This window comes from Heteronotia binoei, chromosome 18 (genome assembly GCF_032191835.1).
Source record: "Heteronotia binoei isolate CCM8104 ecotype False Entrance Well chromosome 18, APGP_CSIRO_Hbin_v1, whole genome shotgun sequence".
NCBI lineage: Eukaryota > Metazoa > Chordata > Lepidosauria > Squamata > Gekkonidae > Heteronotia > Heteronotia binoei.
This window is the reverse complement of record NC_083240.1, coordinates 35,619,623-35,639,265: the sequence shown is the minus strand read 5'-3', so window position 1 is coordinate 35,639,265 and position 19,643 is coordinate 35,619,623. Positions and strand designations below refer to the sequence as shown.

Below are 19,643 nucleotides of genomic sequence, written 5' to 3'. Positions count from 1 at the left end.
AAAGAGCAGGGGGGTCGTTGGGGAGTGTGGGGAAGGCAGCTGTGAATTTCCTGCATTGTTCAGGGGGTTGGATCAGACGACCTTTGGAGCCCCTTCCAGCTTCTTGTTTCTATCTTCTGAAACGTTGGCAAACCTCTCAAGTAGTAAAAAGTACACAAACCTGGGAGCTGGTCTTTACTGCAGCTGCCTTCAGGTGCAAAGCCAGGTTTTGCAGCTAGATAATGTATAAACAGTGATAGGTTTTTTGGGGGGCAGACATTGCTTCTTGGGTGCTAAACGGGGGCACACCTTTGGACCTCCGCTTCCCAGTGCTGGACACCCCTTTGTTCTCAGCCTCGGGGGACGACCTTGCGGCCAGGCGTCTGGGGCTGCCGTCTGGGACGAATTCAGCAAAGTCTAATTTTCTTTAGCCGAGGATGGGCCTGGCTGGGCTGTGGCGGGATCCATGTCGGCTAATGATAAATGTAATTGTGTGTAGCAGTGATAGAGGGCCGCTAGAGCCTTGTTGTCACACACAATTAATGTCCCCCACAGTTCAGTCTGCGTCTCTTCGTTCCCTGGTGATTTGGATCCCAGTTAACTAATGGCACGCTAGCCGGGACATAAATTGCCTTTGACATGAGGTTTAATTCCGACAATTTAAAATCTCAGCTGCCCCCCCCGGAGTTTGTTTACGGGGCCTTCTTGGCTTTTTTTTTCAAGGCAGAAAAATAACAAACTGCCTCCCAGCATTTATTCCTGGAGGGGGAGACGTGTTTGGCTGATCAAGAGGAGCTCATTGCTTTGAATTGAGCGAGAGGGGCTCAGATTCAGGGAGGGGAGCTGTGTGTCCACCGCGCTCTCCTCAAATAGAGAATAATCCCTCCGCGCGAGGGAGAGCACGTTCTTCAAGATCGCATTAGGCGCTTCCTGCAAAGTTTCCGCAGGGTCCGTGGAGGCGATTCCACTTAGCGCCGCGGGAAGCCGCGGGGAGAGTTATAGAGCCCAGTAAGGCGGGGAAGAGAAACAACACTCCGATTTACTTATAGATACAGTTGTTATTGCCGTAATCCTAATGAAAGCGGTAAACAGCACCGTTATTAGAGGGGAGATTTATACGAGCGCGGCTTCTCCCGCGCGCAGGAATAGATTCTCCGGCTCCGCCACGCAAGCAGCACCTTCGTGCTCAGGGCAATCAATACGGTTATGAACGCCACTTATAAATTAGAGGATTTAAGCCGGATGGGGCTGCCACTTACGCCCGCGTATAAATCAGGCCGTGCTCCTGGCTCACTTGTGTGTGCACAGCGCAGGGAGGCTCCTTTGCTCAGGGCTGTAAATTCTCTTCCCCCCACCCTGCCAAGTTGCCTCTGTGCAGCCTGCTAAACTCCAGTTTACTTGGGGACGGCAGCATCCCTCTTCCCAGCCATTGCCTTAATTTGACACTCAGCAAGAGAGGAGGGCCGTAAAAACGGAGCTGGCCGCGCTCCCTTCCCTTTCCCCTCGGCAGCCAAGTGGCATCGCTGAAATATCCCCTTCTCTCCAGCAGCTGCATTGCCCTCTCTTCCTTTTATTATCTATTCCGGGCCATAATTCTGGGTTTCTCTCCTGGCGATACAGAGGGGAAAAAAGAGATTTATGCCAGGAATCGAGGGGAGTGGGGCGCTTGCCTTTTTTTTTTTTTTTTAAACACGCTGAGCCTGTCAAATTGGCAGCGGGAAGAGTCATTTAATTCCAGAGGGGGAAGAGCCAGCCCTGAGGGAGTGGAGGAGGGAGCCAGGAGGCTGGTTGCTAACCATTATCTTCAGAAATCCCTCGTTTTTGAGCCATTCTGGGTTTTTTTCCCCTTTTATATATATATAAAACAATTCTACCATTTCCACTGCAAGATCCCCCATATATTCCCCCACATGCTCATACTTCTGTGGGTTTCTCAGTACCTGCCCTAGATTCACATATTGGTGTTATACCAGAGATACAGATGTGGTGGTCTCCTGCTCTGAGAATTGTACTTGGGCATGGACACTGTAAGAGATCTTCTCCCCCCCCCCCAACCCACGCATGCACACCATTTCCGATCTGACAGAATCCTCGGCCCCTCCCGGTCTGCAACGGCCTGCATTTTAGGGACACTGGGAAGCCATAACGGTCACCCTGCAGTGTGGTTCTGGTCTTAAAACACCATTGCAGGTGTGACTGAAGACTGCTGGCAGGGCCAGATTTGAGGGGGGCGGGCAGGTTAAGTCAGAGATTCAGGGAGGAGCTGGGATCCGGAGAGGCAATTCGACTGGGAAGCTTGTACCACTTCCTAGCCTGGGGAAGCTGACCCAGGAGGATAAGAATGGACAGCTAGAGAGGCTCAGCGTTGGGATGGCGAAAGCAACTTAGAGTAGGTTGTGTCTGAGGCTGTCCCTGATGGCTGGAGATCCTTCTGAGATACGGAGAATGGGCGCTTGGCCATTGCTAGGGAAGGCTGTCGGGTCTCTTCCGCCCTTGGAAGGGGGGTGGAGGGGAGGATTCTCTTTCCTTCCTGGGATGTGCACAGGGTGTTCCCTTGAAAGCGCATGGACTGGGGAGGGGGGAGGGCTGGCCTTTGTAACACCGATTAACCCTTTCTTGGCTAGAGCTTTTCATGCATGCCGAGCGGGTGCCGTAGAGTCCCTCAGAGGGCGGTTACCGATCCTCCCCTTCCTTTGTCCCAGCGAGGGCGACTCGGATGCCGATTCGGAGCTAGAAGACCGGGTGGACGGCGTGAAGTCCTGGCTCTCCAAGAACAAAGGCTCTTCCAAAACGGTCTCCGAGGACGGCAGCTTGAAGAGCGGCAGGTTGGCACGGTGGGCTTGGGCTTCCTCTCCCGCAGGGTGGTCTTGCTCGGGCCTCCCCTTCCCCCAGGGGAGTACAAATGCAAGCGACTGGAGGCGTTACTAGGTCGCTTTTACCGACGCTGGATACTTGAGGAGTCCCCAGGCTTTTTTCCTGGGGGGAACAGGCTGGAACAGAGTTCCGGAACCTCTTAGCGGAAACAAAATCCTTTTTTAAAAAAAGAAATGTCTAAAAGTTCATGAGGCTCACGGGGGGGTTGAGCCAACAAAGTCTGCTAACACACAGTTGCTTCAAGGTCACCATTCAGAGTTAGGCACCAAAAAGCAAAATCAGAAAAAGAACTGGGGAAGTTGGCGAGATGTTTGGAGTTCTGAAACGGCTTTAAAGTAGAGGTAAGTTTGGTAGCGTGTGAAAATAGTATTGTTTCAGAGAATGCTGTGTGTTTCTTCTTTTCCCTCTTGAGAGTTCCCGTACCTCTTTTTCCAGGGAAGAAAAGCCCTGGGAGTCCCCAACTTTGTTAAGCCCGTGGGCACTTGGGAAATTCTGAGGATGGGAGGTGGGCGCCACCGCTGATTGGCTGCCAGGGGGTGCTGCTGAGACCAATCACAAAAGCTGGGAGACGGCGACCCAAACGTCTTCCAGCGCTGGAGGCAGCTGTTTCTGCATCGCTGCTCCCTGCTGACCCCAAAGTGCCAACTCCTGGGTTCCTCCAAAGCAGCTGCTACAACAAGGTGGGCGGAAAGCCAGAGCCGGCACTTTGTTTTTGGGAAAGAGCAGATGGGTGTGGGTGTCAGGAAGCCCGTTGGAGGAGCTTTTAGAAACAGTCCCTTTGTGCATGTTTCTTGTGGCTGAGACCTTTCTGCATCTCAAGTTCAGAACTTTTCACGCAAGCCTGACTCTTGGAATTATGTGGTTCCAGCTGACGACCTTTTATCATTTAAGCTGGTGGAGGGGAATGACGTGCGCAATTCCAAAAGTCGTCCTGCAGAGCCTGGCCCCGAGATCAACTCAGCGTAATGAGTAGCGTTGCGGGACGTCCTGTAAGGTGATGGCCAAGGTCTTGAACCAGGAAGTCCAGAGTTCAGATCCTGCTTCTGTTGTGAACTTGCTCGGGGGCCCCTGGGCAAGCGGCTTTCTCACAGTCCCCTTCTGGCATGCCCCCCCCCCCAATAATATGGGCCCAGCAAGATGTAGCCACCCCCAATATGTAGACTGATTCCCTGTTGCCATGTCTGTAGGATGGCTGCTTAATTTTTGCTTCCGGAAGCCAGTTTGAGTGAAGAACTACTTCCGCGTTTCTTGAATCCACCACCAGTCAGTTTTTGTGAGATGGCTGCAATATTACAGATGAGGGAGAAAAGAAGCACTCTGGCTATTTTCTTCACGCTGCATCGTCTCGTTGGCCTTGTTCGCATCTGTGCCTTGAACCCTTTGTTGCGCCTACTCATCCCTGGACTTTTTCTCCTCGCTCTTGAGATCTGTCCGTCCGATTTTAGCTCCCCGCTTTAGACCCCGCCACCTCCAAAGAGCCAACTTAACATAATGAGAACAAGTCTAGGTCAACATTTAAAACCCAGCGAAACCATAAAGCCAATAATATACGCTCATAAGCCTCGGAACAAGGTAAATAGATGCTTCCCCCCTCAGAAGAAATTACAATAGGCATGCAGATGAAATCGAGGCGTTGCAGCTGTGTGCCAAGGAAGGCCTGGCCATGCCATCCACTCTATAGGGCAGGCTGCTGATGTTGGAGAAGCATCTTTGAAAGGGGCTGCATAAACGAGAGAGATCACCCCCCCGCCTCCGGTGTCAGGCCTTTGGATGGCTCAGTGCCAGGCACGTTGGCGAGTTCAGTTTGGACATGCCAGCCTCTGCCGGCTGCTTGTTGGCTGACTTGGGTTGATTTGCTCCCATCTCAGCAATGGGCACGAGGCTGGTAGTGAACCTTTGGCCTTCCGTGGGTCACTCATGTGGCTGGTTCGGTGCTCTCTAGCCGGCGAGTGAGGCAGAAGTTGTGTGTCTTCACATCTTTGGGAGCCTGGAAGTGCTGCAGTCCCCCCTTGGGATGGCCCATACCTCTCTGGCCGGGGGGTGTGGGTGAGCAGGCAACACAGAGAAGTCGGAAACAAAATCTTGACAGGTGGTCTGCCCGGAAACCAGGAGCAATGGCCTCAGGTGCAGGACGGGACCACTAGCGGTTGGGGGGGTAGGGCCTTGTGGCAGACCACTTCCCCCTTCCCTTTGTATAGGCCCTGCCCTTCTGTGCGTTCCCCACTGCCTGTTCCACGCCAGAGGTGGCTGTCGTTTGCCGATAGCTGGACCAGCTCCAGATGGGGCTCGGAGACCAATGGCCTTCCTGAGGACGGCTCAACTGAAGTCGCACCCCCTCCCGTATCCATTGGAAGTGACCAGGAACCAGACTGGGCTATTTATAGGACACCTGTTGCCATGGCAACCAGCGGCACGGAGCGCGGAAGCCTGACGCCGGCTGATGGCGCAGGCAGAGGCGAGAGCCCAGCCTGCCTGCCGGGTGTTGCCATGTGCCTTTTGTGCTGCTCAGAAGTGGCAGGAGGTGCCTCTTCAGTGTGCACCAGAAAGAGCCCCCGCCCAACACACAGAAGCCTGCAGGTCCCCCCCTCCAGCCGTGGCATCTCCTACTCCCACAGCTAGCGAAACCCTCGTTCAATCAGGGACTGATCTAGATTGGTCTCCACAACGTTCCGCAGGTGCTGAGGTTTGGCCCGTTTCCCTCTTTCTTGCCCTGCGCACGTGGGCCAAAGAGGGGAAGAGCCGGTGCAGACTCCGAATTGGTTTAATCTGTGTGTCAGTGTGAACGGAAGATGTTTTGCCACAGAAGGTAATGCCTTCTTTCCCCCAGTGTTGGGAATCTGTTGTTGCGCGTTGGCAGCATTTTTTCAGCTAGTTGCCAACAAAAGGAAGTCGACGTTGTAGGGCAGGGGGCCAGAGCCGTAGACTCAGGCCTTCATCCCCCTCCATATGCAATCGCGGGCCTCCTCGCATGGCTTGAATTAGCGTGTTTCTCACTTTCTCCTTTACGGTGCCTCTTCCCATCTCCCCCTCCCCGCCATCAGATCAGCTGCGCCTTCTTCATCTGTCAGAGAGGGCAAAGAGGCTAAGGAGACGGAAGAGAGGCCCGTGTCAGTCATGAGTTCCCTCAGCTACAGGAAGCGGACCAACCTCAAGGACTCCATCGGAGGCAAAGGGGACGAGGAGACCCTCTTCTCCACCCTGAGCGAACGCCCCGCCTCGCCCGACCGCTCCTTCCGCAAGGCCAAGCGCCACTCAGCGGCCAGTGCTTTGGAGGAGGCCGGTTCCCTCGCCTCGTGGAAGAAGGCTGCCGGAGATCTGGAGGACAGGGGCTCAGTCCTCTCCGAGGCCAGCAGCCAGGCCCGCAAAGGGCTGGAGAAGCGCTGCTCTCTCTCAGCAGCCGAGTTGGACAAGGCTTCGGTTCTCTCCGCCCCAGTCAGTCGCGGCGGGGCCTCTTGGTGCGGCCTGGGGTCCCACGAGGACGATGCCAAGTCGTCCCTCAGCTTCGCCTTGTCCAGCCCGGGAAGCTTGCGGCGGAGCACCTCCCGCCTGGACGACCTCAGCCCTACCCACAGCCGCCCAGCCTCTCGCCTCTCCTTGGGCCGCTCTGAGCTGGACGACGCATGCAGCGTGGCCCTGAGCGATTCCCGGTCCTTGTACAGCCAGCACTCGCTCACCCGCAGCCTCTCCGTGCCCCCGCGGCCTCGCACCTTGGCCTCGGACGAGCTGCAAGTGGAAGACCCCGACATCCGGCCCGTCAGTCACCGCAGCTACCTGGATCCGGACCTGGAGGCGGCCATCCACGAGGTGCTGAACTACAAGCCCGTCAAGTTCAAGCGCTCCAGCCTGGACCCGGATTCCGAGGATGAAGACGACCGGAAGAGCACGAGGAGCACCAAAAGCGCCCTGCTGGAGACCCCTGAGCGCCCCGCCAGCAGCCTGCGCCGGTCTGCGTCCGCCATGGATTTCTCCAGGCCTCACAGCTCCAAAGGGAAGAGCCGGAAGAGGAGCAGCAGCTCCTCCAGCAGCTCCTCCTCCTCTTCGTCTCCCGAGAGGCAGCGGAAGAGTTCCAAGAAGCACTCCAAGAAGTCCAAGAAGAAAAAGAAGCATCAGCGGTTCTCCTCGGAGTCGTCCTCCGGCTCGTCGTCCGGCTCCACCGTCTCCTACCGCAGCAACTCCAGCGTCAAGAAGGGTCCCAAGCACGGAGGCCCGGCCTCTGAAGAGCAGGATGCCAACGGTGCCAGGGAGGGGCAGGAAACCGGGAAGTCCAGCAAGCAGCTCAAAAAGGAGGAGAAGCAACGCAAAAAACAGGTGGACAGCCTGATGATGAAGTACCTCTATCGGCCGGAGAGCGACTAAGGCAGGTGGCATGGAGTGCCAGGCATGGACAGAGTGTGCCAGACTAACTCTCTAACCGGGGAGGGGAGGCGGAGAGGGGCTCGGATCCCTCCCCTGGATTGGCGGCACTTCCTTTTAACCGAGCTGGAAGGATGTCCAGTCATCCTCCTGCATGCTGGTGACCGGGGGACCCATTTTGAGTTGTCCAGCGCTCACAGACTTACCTGAAGCATGGGTGTGTCTTTGATAACTAATTCTGCCTGCCTTGTGTCTTAATTGCCTTGTGTCTTAGGGAGGGACGGTGGCTCAGTGGTAGAGCATCTGCTTGGGAAGCAGAAGGTCCCAGGTTCAATCCCCGGTATCTCCAAAAAAAGGGTCCAGGCAAACAGGTGTGAAAAACCTCAGCTTGAGACCCTGGAGAGCCGCTGCCTGTCTGAGTAGACAATACTGACTTTGATGGACCAAGGGTCTGATTCAGTATAAGGCAGTTTCATATGTTCATATGTTCAATTGCTGGTAGGAGGATGTGAGTCCTGTGTCACTAGGCAGGATTGAGCCAGTTTCCTCCTCGGCAGCTCCAAAGGTGAAGACGTGGCCCCCGCTCTTGGGGGCTGTCAAAGGCCTCGCGGCGTGAACGTCTTCTTTCCTTGCCTTTCCCCACCAGCATCTTCCTTCCCCAAGGATTAGCTGCTGCAGGAAGCAGGACACGGAGAAGCCTTAATCCACTCGACTGCCTTTCGGGAATTGGCAGTATATGTTTCTCATGCAATTAATGGGCCTCTGTGTGCTCCAGCCTCGCTTCTTCCTTCTCGAGGAGGCAGGGTAAGAGCTCACCATAATATTTTTAATGGGGGGAGGGTGTGAGACCCGCAGACTCTCTTTTGCATGAGCTTCCGATTCCTTCAGAGGGAAGAACTTGGAAGCAGCTTGAAAGACTGGCAGCGGCTTCGCCAGGCACCAATGTGGTGTTGCCGGCTGATGTGTCGGCCTGGGATTTGGGAAACGGAGGTTCAGATCCCCGCTTGTGCCGTGGAAGCTTGCTGGGCGATCTTGGGGCAGTCATGCATTCTTAGCCTAACCCACCTAGTCCCCATCGAGGAGAAAGGTGAGATATTGATAAACATTAAACATTATATTGAAGAAGAAGAAGACTGCAGATTTATACCCCTCCCTTCTCTCTGAATCAGACTCAGAGCGGCTTACAATCTCCCATATCTTCTTCCCCCACAGTAGACACCCTGTGGGGTGGTTGGGGCTGAGAGAGCTCTCCCAGCAGCTGCCCTTTCAAGGACAACTCCTGCGATAGCTGTGGCTGACCCAAGGCCATTCCAGCAGCTGTAAGTGGAGGAGAGGGGAAGAAGAAGAAGATTGCAGATTTATACCCCGCCCTTCTCTCTGAATCAGAGACTCAGAGCAGCTTACAATCTCCCATATCTTCTTCCCCCCGACAATAGACACCCTGTGAGGTGGGTGGGGCTGAGAGGGCTCCTACAGCTGCTGCCCTTCCAAGGACAACTCTGCAAGAGCCGTCGCTGACCCAAGGCCATTCCAGCAGCTGCAAGTGGAGGAGTGGGGAATCAAACCCGGTTCTCCCAGATAAGAGTCCATGCACTTAACCACTGCACCAAACTGACTCTTCACACCGAACGGGCTTAAAAATAAATAAATGAACCGAGTTAAAAATGAATTTTTGTCCTGGAATGGAGGAAAAGGAAGCTGGCCTGGCAGGGTCCCTATTGGGAAGGTTTATTTATTTATTTGCGTTATTTATAGGCCCCCCCCCCTTTTCTCCATGGGACTCCAGGTGGATTACTTAGCATAAGTCAGATCACGTAGTGTAAAGTCAAATGCAGGCAGCGACATGGGACTTCCAATCCAACAGTGCCCCTGGGTCCGGATTGCAGAGATCTGAAAGCCAGCAGAAATCCAAAACAGAACTGCAGCACCCCAAAACGAATCATATGCATTCAAATGCAATGCATTAAGCCAGTGGTTCCCAAACTATTTGGCACCAGGGACCAGTTTCGAGGAAGACAGTTTTTCCACGGACTGGTGGATGGGGGGGGGGGCACTGGGGTTTTTGCCACCCCAGGCCACACTCCCACTCGCACCCCATCCCTGCTTCCTCATCGGGGTCTTTAAATGGGGGGGGGCTGCTTCTGCTGCCTCCTGCTAGTTAGGCGAAGGTCACTGCCGCGCTGCCCGTTCCACCTGCCTGGGACCCTGGCAGATGAAAGAGGTGGTGTGGCCTCCTCTTGCAGGAGAGGCAACTTCTGAGCGAGGCCACATTGTCTGCCCAGATCCCAGGTAAGGGAAAAGGGTGGCGGGGCTGCACCGCCTTACTCTGAAGCAGCCTCAGACCGAGGCTGCGCTGTCTCTTTTGTCTGCCCAGGTCCTGGGCGGATGAAAGGGGCGGTGCGGCACCTCCGCGGCCTGGTTGCTCACAGGCCATGGACCGGGGACCCCTGCATTAAGCGGTGCTTCTCCTTTGCTGCGAGAGGCAGGTGAGCAAAGAATTAGGGCTGGGGGCTTGCTGCCGTTCTGTGGGAGCGATGCAGAATATGCGGGGCCGGCAGCAGAATTCAGGTTTTCTCAAAAGCTCAGTTTTTTTTGGGGGGGGGGGGGTTGAGGGGGGGGAGACCCCACGTCTAGACCTTTGGATCACAGAAGAAAATGCTTATAAACGTGCCGACAGTCCCAACCGAGTCTTGGCAGCCAAAAGCGAAACGAGATGCCCAGCAGTCAGCGGGCAGGATTTCAGCGCCTGGCGCAGCTCCTCCGCTTGTGCCACAGTAAACTGGTGCTCTTCAGTCTCTCCATTTTGGAGTGGGCAAGAGTGTCCACGTGCGTCCGTGCACGCATATAAAACATGGCTGGGGTTGACCGTCAACGCTCCACGAGCTGTGGGATGCGAGATGCCCTCTGCTGAGCAAGAGATCTGGCTCTTTCTCCTTTCTGGAACGGAAGCCCTCCTTGCCCATTGTTCGCATTGCAATGCTGGCTTCTAGCTCAGTACACAGCAGTTCCTTTCTTGTCCTCAAAGACTGCAGCTCCCAGGCCAGCAGGGGGAGCAGACAGATTTCTCGGAAAGGATAGAACCGGACGGGGCAGGTGGCTGGAGGCTGGGCGTGCTGCAGGGGAGACCCTCTTTCCCCTAGCCAAGCCATCCTGCGGATTGGGGCTGATCTTGCCAGCCCTGCCCCGCTGAGCGTCGGCCGAGGCCCCCAGATAAGCGCCTGATTTGGAAGGGATGTCGAGCTTTGGAGCCTGGGGGGAGGAGGAAGCAAGCCTCAGCTTCAGCAGGAGCACAGCTCCTGAACCTTTCTGAAGGTTCCCCCTCTTCCTCCCCACCTACCTTGTCCATTGAACAGTAAGTGCAGCTGCATAACAATCCCTGGATTAGGAGAGCGGGCAGCCAGCCAGCCAGCCACCAGGGGCTTTGCCACACCCCCAGCAGCCCTCATTAACCCCTGGAGAAGCCTGCACCACCCTTTCTCCACTTCTTATGTGATTTTGGATGGCTGGTTGCTGGGCCTTTTGATTGCTGGCCTTTTGATGGGGGGGGGGCTGCGGCTCAGGAAAGCCCCAGGCGAGTGAGGCCTGCTTGGACTGGCTGGATCTCTAGCCAGCCCAAGCAGGCCTCACCCACCCGGGGCTCTCCTTTCCTTGCATCGGGTTGCTTTTGGCTGGGGGGGATGGCATATGCTAATGAGCTATGCCAAAGAGCTCCACCACCTATTTTTCTACAAAGTGACCCCTGGGAGGAAGACCTGGCATCCATAAGCTCTGCCTTCTTGGCTCCCGCTCTGGCTTGGAATCGTAGGAAGGCAAGCCAGAACTTTGGATTCCATGGGAGCAGGGGCGGGGGCTAAATTTGGGTGCCGTGAGGCTGCCCCCTTCCTTCACTTCTGGATTAGGAATGCCAGAGTGCCCCTGGACGAGCGGGGGGAGAGATTTTGGGCTTCAGCTTCCTGCGGGATGTTCGGCATCTCGTTTTGGAGCACGTCCAGGCCAGAGGTGCCAGAGGCCCGAACTCTCACACCGCTGAGTTGAAATCCACTCAGTTCCTTTCCCAGGAGGAGGAGGAGGAGCGGCTCCTCCCCTCTTGTCCGACCGGACCGTTTCAGGTCCAGTGAGCAGAGCCACGGGGGACCTAAGCGGAAGCAGCTCTGGCTCAGCTTATGACCCAGCAAGCCCATCGGCCTGCCGGTGTCTCCTTGTGTCTTCCCAGTCTGCACTCTCTGGAGGGCAGCAGAAACAGGAGGCTGCTTAGGAGCTTGGGGTGCGGTGTGGGGGTGGACTGCCATGCAGGGCTACTGGGCCGCCCTCGGGTGGGCGGGCCACACAAGAGCAGGATATGCGTGGGAGTGTCGTCTGCCCTCCTTTCCAAGCCTGCGGGTCAGAGTTCGAGTCTCCTCCTCTGCTAAATTCAACCTCCTCTTTCTCCCCCCTGCCCCCGCCCCGTCCACCTGCCAGTGCATGAGGCAGAAGCCGGGCTGGAGATGGAGATCCAGAGAGGAAAGGAGGCAGTAAAAGCCGCCTCCCATCGTGTGGAGCTGAGCCCCTCCACCCCCCACTCCTCCCCTTGGCAGCCGTTTTTTGCACCCGCAATTGGGAGCCCTTTGTTTGCCCACGTTGGAGATGTGACAAGGGAGAGGAAAGGGGGGGGGGAGTGCCTCTGCAGCAGGCAGACAGACTCTCGCTCTCTTCCTCCCTCCCCAACAGAAATTTATTTGTGTATTAAATTGTTTCCGACAGCTTTGAATGGGAGAATTATCCGAGAAGGGGGGGAAAGAGAGAGAGAGACAGAGAGAGTGTTGCTGCTTTGCTTGCTTGCTTGCTTTCATTCTTCTTTTTTTTTAACAATTTCTTTTTAAAATGTTCAATTGCTATAGCAGTCTCCTGCAGCTGGGGGAATGTTGTGCTTTGGGTTTCCTAATGCACTTAACGCTCCAGCTGCCATAACAGAAATGGAGAAGGGGGGGGGAGAGCAAGATAAAAGAACATGCATTCTCCAGGCCCCTGTGCAGTGGGGTAGAGAATGGCCAAGGTGGAAGGAAGTACATGAGAGGTCGTTTTAATAGGGCTGTACCCCCCCCCCCCTTCCGTTTCTTCTCCTCAACCCACAAATCATACACACATTGTCCCTTGCCTATGGTAGCTTCATGAACGTGACTTCAATTAGGGAGGGACGGTGGCTCAGTGGTAGAGCATCTGCTTCGTAAGCAGAAGGTCCCAGGTTCAATCCCCGGCATTTCCAACTGAAAAGGGTCCAGGCAAGTAGGCGTGAAAAACCAGCTTGAGACCCTGGAGAGCCGCTGCCAGTCTGAGTAGACAATACTGACAGTTTGGTGACAATACAGTTTGGTGTAGGAGAGCCAGTTTGGTGTAGTGGTTAAGTGTGCGGACTCTTATCTGGGAGAACCGGGTTTGATTCCCCACTCCTCCACTTGCACCTGCTAGCATGGCCTTGGGTCAGCCATAGCTCTGGCAGAGGTTGTCCTTGAAAGGGCAGCTGCTGTGAGAGCCCTCTCCAGCCCCACCCACCTCATAGGGTGTCTGTTGTGGGGGAGGGAGATAAAGGAGATTGTGAGCTGCTCTGAGACTCTTTGGAGTGGAGGGCGGGATATGAATCCAATATCTTCTTCTTCTTCTTCTTCTTGATGGACCCAGGGTCTGATTCAGTTGAAGGCAGCTTCATATGTTCATTGTGTGACATAAAGCCTTTTTTGTTATTATTATTAACCTGTCAAGTCACAGCTGACCATCAAATACTTGAAGGGCTGTCATATAGAGGAGGGGTGACCAAGGGTAGCTCTCCAGATGTTTTTTTTGCCTACAACTCCCATCAGCCCCAGCCATCAGCCATGCTGGGAGTTGTAGACAAAAAACATCTGGAGAGCTACCCTTGGCCACCCCCAATATAGAGGATGGTGCAGAATTGTTTTCTGTGGCCCCGGAAGGTAGGACCAGAACCAGTGGGTTGAAATTAAATCAGAAGAGTTTCCATCTCAACACTAGGAAGAACTTCCTGACCGTTAGAGCGGTTCCTCAGTGGAACAGGCTTCCTCGGGAGGCGGTGGGCTCTCCTTCCTTGGAGGTTTTTAAGCAGAGGCTAGATGGCCACCCGACAGCAATGCGGATCCTGTGGATCGAGGGAAAGGCATCTGTGAAAGCGCTGCATTGGGCAGGGGGTTGGACGAGATGACCCTGGGGGGTCCCTTCCAAGTCTATGATTCCCTGATTCTGTTCTGCGACTTACGGAAACCTTGTGGCAAGAAGTGTTTAGAGGTAGTTTGGCCATTGCCTGCCTCTGCGTAGCAGCCCTGGCATTCCTTAGCGGTTTCCCATCCAAGGACTAACCAGGGGCGACCCTGCTGAGCTTCCGAGATCTGATCAGATCAGGCTAGCCTGGGCCCTTCAGGTCAGGGCAAAGTCCACTCCGTCCAGATTTCAGTCCTGGCAAACAGACAGGCCCCTTCTAAGCCCAGCTCTGCTGGATGGGGAGCAGCAGAAGCGTCGGCCACAGCTACTCGCAGACTGGATGCCAGGGTGTTGCATGCCATGGAGGGTTCTGAGCATCTATAATCCATGTTCGCTTGCAAGGCTAGAGGTGTCCAAGGTCAGGAGACCTTCTGAAGAGGCCAGAGTAGATGAGGCGTTTCTGTTCTTCCCAAATGGGAAGGCATCAATAGCAAGGTTTGCGCAAACCTCCAGAATGGTAGGCTGCTGGGCTTAAACCTCTCCCCTCCCCTCCCCCTCTACCACTCTAGTTTTACCTGAGTGCCTCAGAGGTGCACATCATCCAGGTGTGTGTTGGTCAGGGCTCTTTTTGCAGCAGGAACTCCTTTTCATATTAGGCCACACACCCCTGCTGTAGCCAATCCTCCAAGAGCTTACAGAGCTCTTAGTGCAGGGCCGACTGTAAGCTCCAGGAGGATTGGCTGCATCAGAGGGCGTGGCCTAATATGCAGAGGAGTTCCTGCTGCAAAGAAGAAGAAGAAGAATTGCAGATTTATACCCCGCCCTTCTCCCTGAATCAGAGACTCAGAGCGGCTTGCAATCTCCTCTATCTTCTCCGCCCACAACAGACACCCTGTGAGGTGGGTGGGGCTGAGAGGGCTCTCACAGCAGCTGCCCTTTCAAGGACGACAACTGTGAGAGCTATGGCTAACCCACGGCCATTCCAGCAGGTGCAAGTGAAGGAGTGGGGAATCAAACCCGGTTCTCCCAGATAAGAGTCCGCACACTTAACCACTACACCAAAAAAAGCCCTGGTGTTGGTCCTTCCACCAGCGCTGGGCAGGACAGTACCAGCCAGCGTGGGGAAGTAGGGGCTTCTCCTGTGTGTCAGCAGAGGGGATGAGGGGCAGGGCGTGGGATCCCAGGCAGGTAAGTGTGCCTCGTCCCAGGTGGGAGGCTGTGATCTTGGGTCAGACAGGATTGGCAGGTGATGAGGATGCCCGGAATGGCCCCTCCTTCCGTTCTCTGGGAGGGAACGGTCTCCAGCTGGCACATGCGTTCTGGACGTGTGCTGATATCCATTACAGATCCTCCTTAGTAAGAGACTTCTGCACGAGCAAGCCCTTGCCTGGATGGCTCAGGCTGGATGCGTCTCATCAGATCTTGGGAGCTAAGCAGGATCGGCCCTGGTTAGTCCTTGGATGGGGAGACCAGCGAGGAATACCAGCGTTGCTATGCAGAGGCAGGCAACGGCAAACCACCTCTGAACGCCTCCTGCTTTGAGAACCCTACACAGGGGTGTCAAACTCATTTGTTATGAGGGCAAGATCTGATATCAGTGAGATGTTTGTCGGGCCGGGCCATGGAAGGAAGAGAGGCTTGGCTCAGTAGCTCTGCTGCGCAATTGAGAGAGCCTGGTAAAGCAAGCTATTCCTCCCCTCCCCTCCTTCCTCCTCAAGGAAGGAGCCTCAGCCAATCAGGGCTGGTGCTGGGGTTTTTGCCACCCCAGGCAAGGCAAGGCTTCACCCCCCCCCCGCCCTTCAGTGGGGAAGGCCTCGCAGCGCTGCCCCAAATAGGACCCCACAAAGCCCCCCCCTCGACCTTCCTGCAGCACAGGAAGGCCGAGCGGGGCCAGATAGCCCTGTTTGCATGGAGGGTCCCTCTTTCAGCTCGGAGGGATCGAGGGATCGAGAAAAAATGAACAGGAGGCTCAGGGACAGCGTCAGTGGGGAGGGGGTACCTACCCCTGCCGGGAGCTGGCACCCCAGAAAATTGCCTAGTTTGCTGACTCCCACGCAGCAGCCTTTCAGCCGATGGAGAAAATAAGAGGCTTTGGTCTTTAACTCCTGTGCGATTGAGCAAGCCTCGCAAAGCAAGCTCTTATGCAGAAGGAAGCAAGAGAGAGGGAGAAGGAAGCAGATGACATAAGAACATAAAAGAAGCCATGTTGGATCAGGCCAATGGCCCATCCAGTCCAGCACTCTGTGTCACACAGTGGCCAATATATATGTGTGTGTGTGTGTATATACACACACACACACATACATATACGCACACACAGCCAGTTGCTCGGGGCCTTGTAGGAGCCCCCGGGGGGGGCTGATTTGACCCCTGGGTTGCATGTTTGACACCCCTGCCCTACAAGGTCACCATAAGTTGTCTGCGACTCACGCACACCTCTCAGCAAGGCTTCGATCCAGCATAGCCCGGGAAGCCCGAAGCAGGTTCCTGCCGCTCAGAAGAAAATGGCTGGGTCCACTCCGCTTCCCAAGCAGCTTCCTCCCCCAGCCTTTGGCAGCCGATCCGTGCCAGGACTCGAGAGCCGGATTCCAAGCCCTCCTCCGCTTAGGTCTGCAGAGGGTCTAAATTCCCACGACAGGCAGAAGCTTGACTAATGGGAAGAGGGAGGGGTGCCAGTTGCGAAGTTCCAGCCGCGAATCCTCCCTCCAGCGAACCCTTCATGCCAGGGAGGGAATTTGCAAATGTCTTCGGCGTAATGAGCGAGTTTGTGAGTGGTTTCTCTCTCCCGCCCCCCCAAAAAAGCGTGGCTTGCTACAGATAGGGGTGAAATTTCCAACAAATGCCTGATTTGCTACAGATTATTTGCTTAGCTCTGCTAACTACAGGGGAGAGTAAATCACCGCTGCATGCCCTGGATGCGTCTGAGGGGGGAAAAAATAATAAAAATGAATAATGGGCTCTTGTGAATGTGAGTGGCTGCCTTAACGGGCTTGGAGACCCAGTAGAGACGCTTGGGGGAGAACCCTCTCCTTAAAGAAACGGAGTCTCCTCCCCATGAGCGTCGGCTCCAGGGGTGGGATGCTTCTTGTTGCAAGGCTTCCAGCGGAGTCCCTGGAGAAAGGAGGATGGCCTTAGTTTCCGTGACTGCGCCACCCATTGAGTTGCCAACTCTGGGTTGGGAAATACCTGGAGATTTGGGGGTGGAGCCCAGAAAAGAGAGTTTGGGGAGGGGTAAGGGCTTGCGCCGTAAGAACCCCATGTTGCAGAGTGGTAAAGCTGCAGTACTGCAGTCGGAGCCCTTTGCTCACGACCTGTTCAATCCCTGCGGAAGCTGGTTTCAGGTATCCGGCTCAAGGTTGACTCAGCCTTCTATCCTTCCGAGGTCGGTAAAATGAGTACCCAGCTTGCTGCGGGGGGAAGCGTAGATGACTGGGGAAGGCAATGGCAAACCACCCCGTTAAAAAGTCTGCCATGAAAACGTTGTGAAAGCAACGTCACTCCAGAATCAAAAACGACTGGTGCTTGCACAGGGGACTACCTTGACCTTTTTTTAAAGGGCTTGCCAGCCTCCAGGTATTAGCTGGAGATCTCCCAAAAATTACAGCTGGCCTTCAGGTTATAGAGATCAGTTCCCCTCCCCAAATGAGTTCCCCTCCCCAAACTCTCTTTTCCGGGCTCCACCCCCAAATCTCCAGGTATTTCCCATCTCAGAGTTGGCAACTCAACGGGTGGCACAGTCATGGAAACCAACACCATCCTGCTTTCTTCGGGGACTCTGCTGGAAACCTCGCAAAGGGAAGCAACCCACCCCTGGAGCTGAAGAAAACGGCTGCTTTAGAAGGTGGACTGTATGGCGTTATGCCCCACTGAGGGTCCCTGCCTGCCACATGGCGCAGAGTGGTAAAGCTGCAGTACTGCGGTCCTACGCTCTGCTCATGACCCAAGTTCGATCCCGGCAGAAGCTGGGTTTGGGTAGCCGGCTCAGGTTGACTCAGCCTTCCATCCTTCCGAGGTTGGTCAAATGAGGACCCAGCTTGCTGGGGGGGCGGGTAGTGTCAATGACTGGGGGGAAGGCAGTGGCAAACCACCCCGTAAAAAAAAGTCTGCCATGAAAACGTCGTGATGTGATGTCCTCTCATGGGTCGGAAACGACTGGTGCTTGCACAGGGCACTACCTTTTACCTTTTTTAGGTGTTGGCTGGAGATCTCCTGAAAATTGCAGCTGGTCTTTAGGTTGCCGAGATCAGTCCCCCCGGAGGAAATGGCTGCTGTATGGCATCGTGCCCCACTGAGGTCCCTGCCTGCCCCAAACCCTGCCCTCCCAGGCTGTCTCCTCCAACCCTCCAGGAATTGTCCAACAAAGACCTGGCAATCGCGACCCTAAGGGGAGAGATTTCGGCATGGTACAGTGCCATGGAGCCCGCTGTCCAATGCAGCTGTTTTCTCCAGAGAAACTGATCTCTGTAGATCCGGCGATCACTTGTAAAAGTGGGAGAGCTCCAGGCCCCTCCTGGAGGTTGGCGGCCCTAATAAGCTGCTGGTAATGAGTGGCAGTTTCTGTTTATTTCAAAGCAAGCGACTAGTCCCTTTGTCTACTTAGGATGAGCTTGCAGTGGGTGGGCAGTTCTTGGTGCAACTCCATGGCAGAGAAGGGGCGCTGCACTGGATTTCCTGTAACCAGGAGTCCAGCCTTCCCCCATAACTTGGCAGGAGTAGAATAAATCATGCCAAATAAAGACAATTCGTATGGATGTTTGCATAATGCATTCCGATGTCCTGATATTGGCATTCTCGTTGCGGAGCTGTTGTTTTGTCTCTTCAAACGCAGCGGAAACAGGGCCCTGGGGATCCTGACGGCCGGGCGTCTAACTGCAAATTGGCCCCCAGAGCTGGTCTGTCGTTCATTTCCCACCGCCCCAGTGCCCCGTAGCCCAGCATGAATAGTCAGAAAAAGGGGTCCGTCTGACGTGACGGATTCCTGCCTGGGTTTGCAAACCTCTTTGGCTTTCCAGCCATGTAGGAATTGACTCCGGAGACTAAAGGAGACTAAAGGGACTGAAGTTCTCTGAGCCACACCCCCAGTTCACCCTAATTGGAATCAAAAGCTTCAGTTAGCTCTTGTTCGCGTTGGATATTGTGACTCTGGGTGAAGAGAATTCTCACTCGGCTGTTGGCCTCATCTTCTCGTGGGTTAGGTGTTGAGCCTCTTTGGCCTCTGCTTGCCTTCTGTTTCATCTTATATGGGACCTCTCTTCTTCTCTCTCTTCCCTGGGCTGGGAGGTGTAGCAAGTTAACCTTTCGGAAGTGAATCTGTTCATAAGTTAAGCATACCTACGTGAACGTGTCATGTGAGATGTGCTTCTGTCTTTGTAAGTCAAATTCCTTTCCCTTGTTTTGTAGGTAAAATTTCTTTCTCTTGTTACCGTTGGGAGTCAGATCAACTTTGCAATTTGTTTGAACGGCATTTTCCCCTTAGCTGGGAAACGTGGAGGCTCTGGGATGCTGCATAAAGCTTCTATGCTTCCGAGGCAGTTGATATGTACATATATATATATTTCACCAGGGCTTTTTTATGTAGCAGGAACTCCTTTGCATATTAAGCCACACACCTTTGATGTAGCCAATCCTCCTGGAGCTTACACTAGGCCCTGGAAGAGCCCTGGAAGCTCTTGGAGGATTGGCTACATCAGGAGTGTGTGACCTCAAATGCAAAGGAGTTCCTGCTACAAACCCTCCGTGTATTTTACATTTAAACAGTAGTTAGTTGCCAGTTTCTGAGTTTGTCCATCCTTCTCTGACGAGGCCGTCTGGGCTGGATTTTCAGTCAGTTGCTCCGCTGCAGGCATTGCGATGGCCTCTCCCAGGACTCCAAACTGTGAGGCTGGAGGGGCACATCATAAGCGATACAGACAGCACTTCTTGCCTGTGTGAAACTGCATGAGGAGGGATGACTCTGTGTTCTTGGCCGCACGTCTTTGGTGTGCAAGAGGCTGACTCGGGAAATGCCAGTAACACCCCCCCCCCCGCCCCTCGGCTCGGCCTCCCTGGTGAAAACTTCCTTGGCCTGAGCCAAATCCACTTTGTAACTTCTCTTGTCTCCCTTCCACAGCCCCCCAGGCTATCGGAAACCATTTACCTACGACAAGTCAGACGAGGAGCGAGACATCTTTGACAGCAGCGGCGCTCTCAGGTCCAAGCGCTCCTCTCGGAGCTACCTGAGCGACAGTGACTCTGAGAGCAAGCCGGCGGAA

General features: G+C 54.8%; 1 protein-coding gene and 1 non-coding gene across 2 annotated transcripts in view; both read left to right on the top strand.

The window, feature by feature from the left end:
* MYO18A (myosin XVIIIA) overlaps positions 1 to 19,643 on the top strand; it is a 188,749-nt gene extending 169,106 nt beyond the window's left edge. The window contains exons 42-44 of the mRNA XM_060259597.1: positions 2,682 to 2,804; positions 5,895 to 7,210; positions 19,502 to 19,643. Of these exons, the coding sequence (XP_060115580.1) occupies positions 2,682 to 2,804; positions 5,895 to 7,209 (1,438 nt within the window). The 3' untranslated portion in view covers position 7,210; positions 19,502 to 19,643. The remainder of the gene's footprint in view (positions 1 to 2,681; positions 2,805 to 5,894; positions 7,211 to 19,501) is intronic.
* On the top strand, positions 12,377 to 12,448 carry TRNAT-CGU (transfer RNA threonine (anticodon CGU)). The gene has a single exon. It is a non-coding gene; the product is annotated as a tRNA-Thr (tRNA).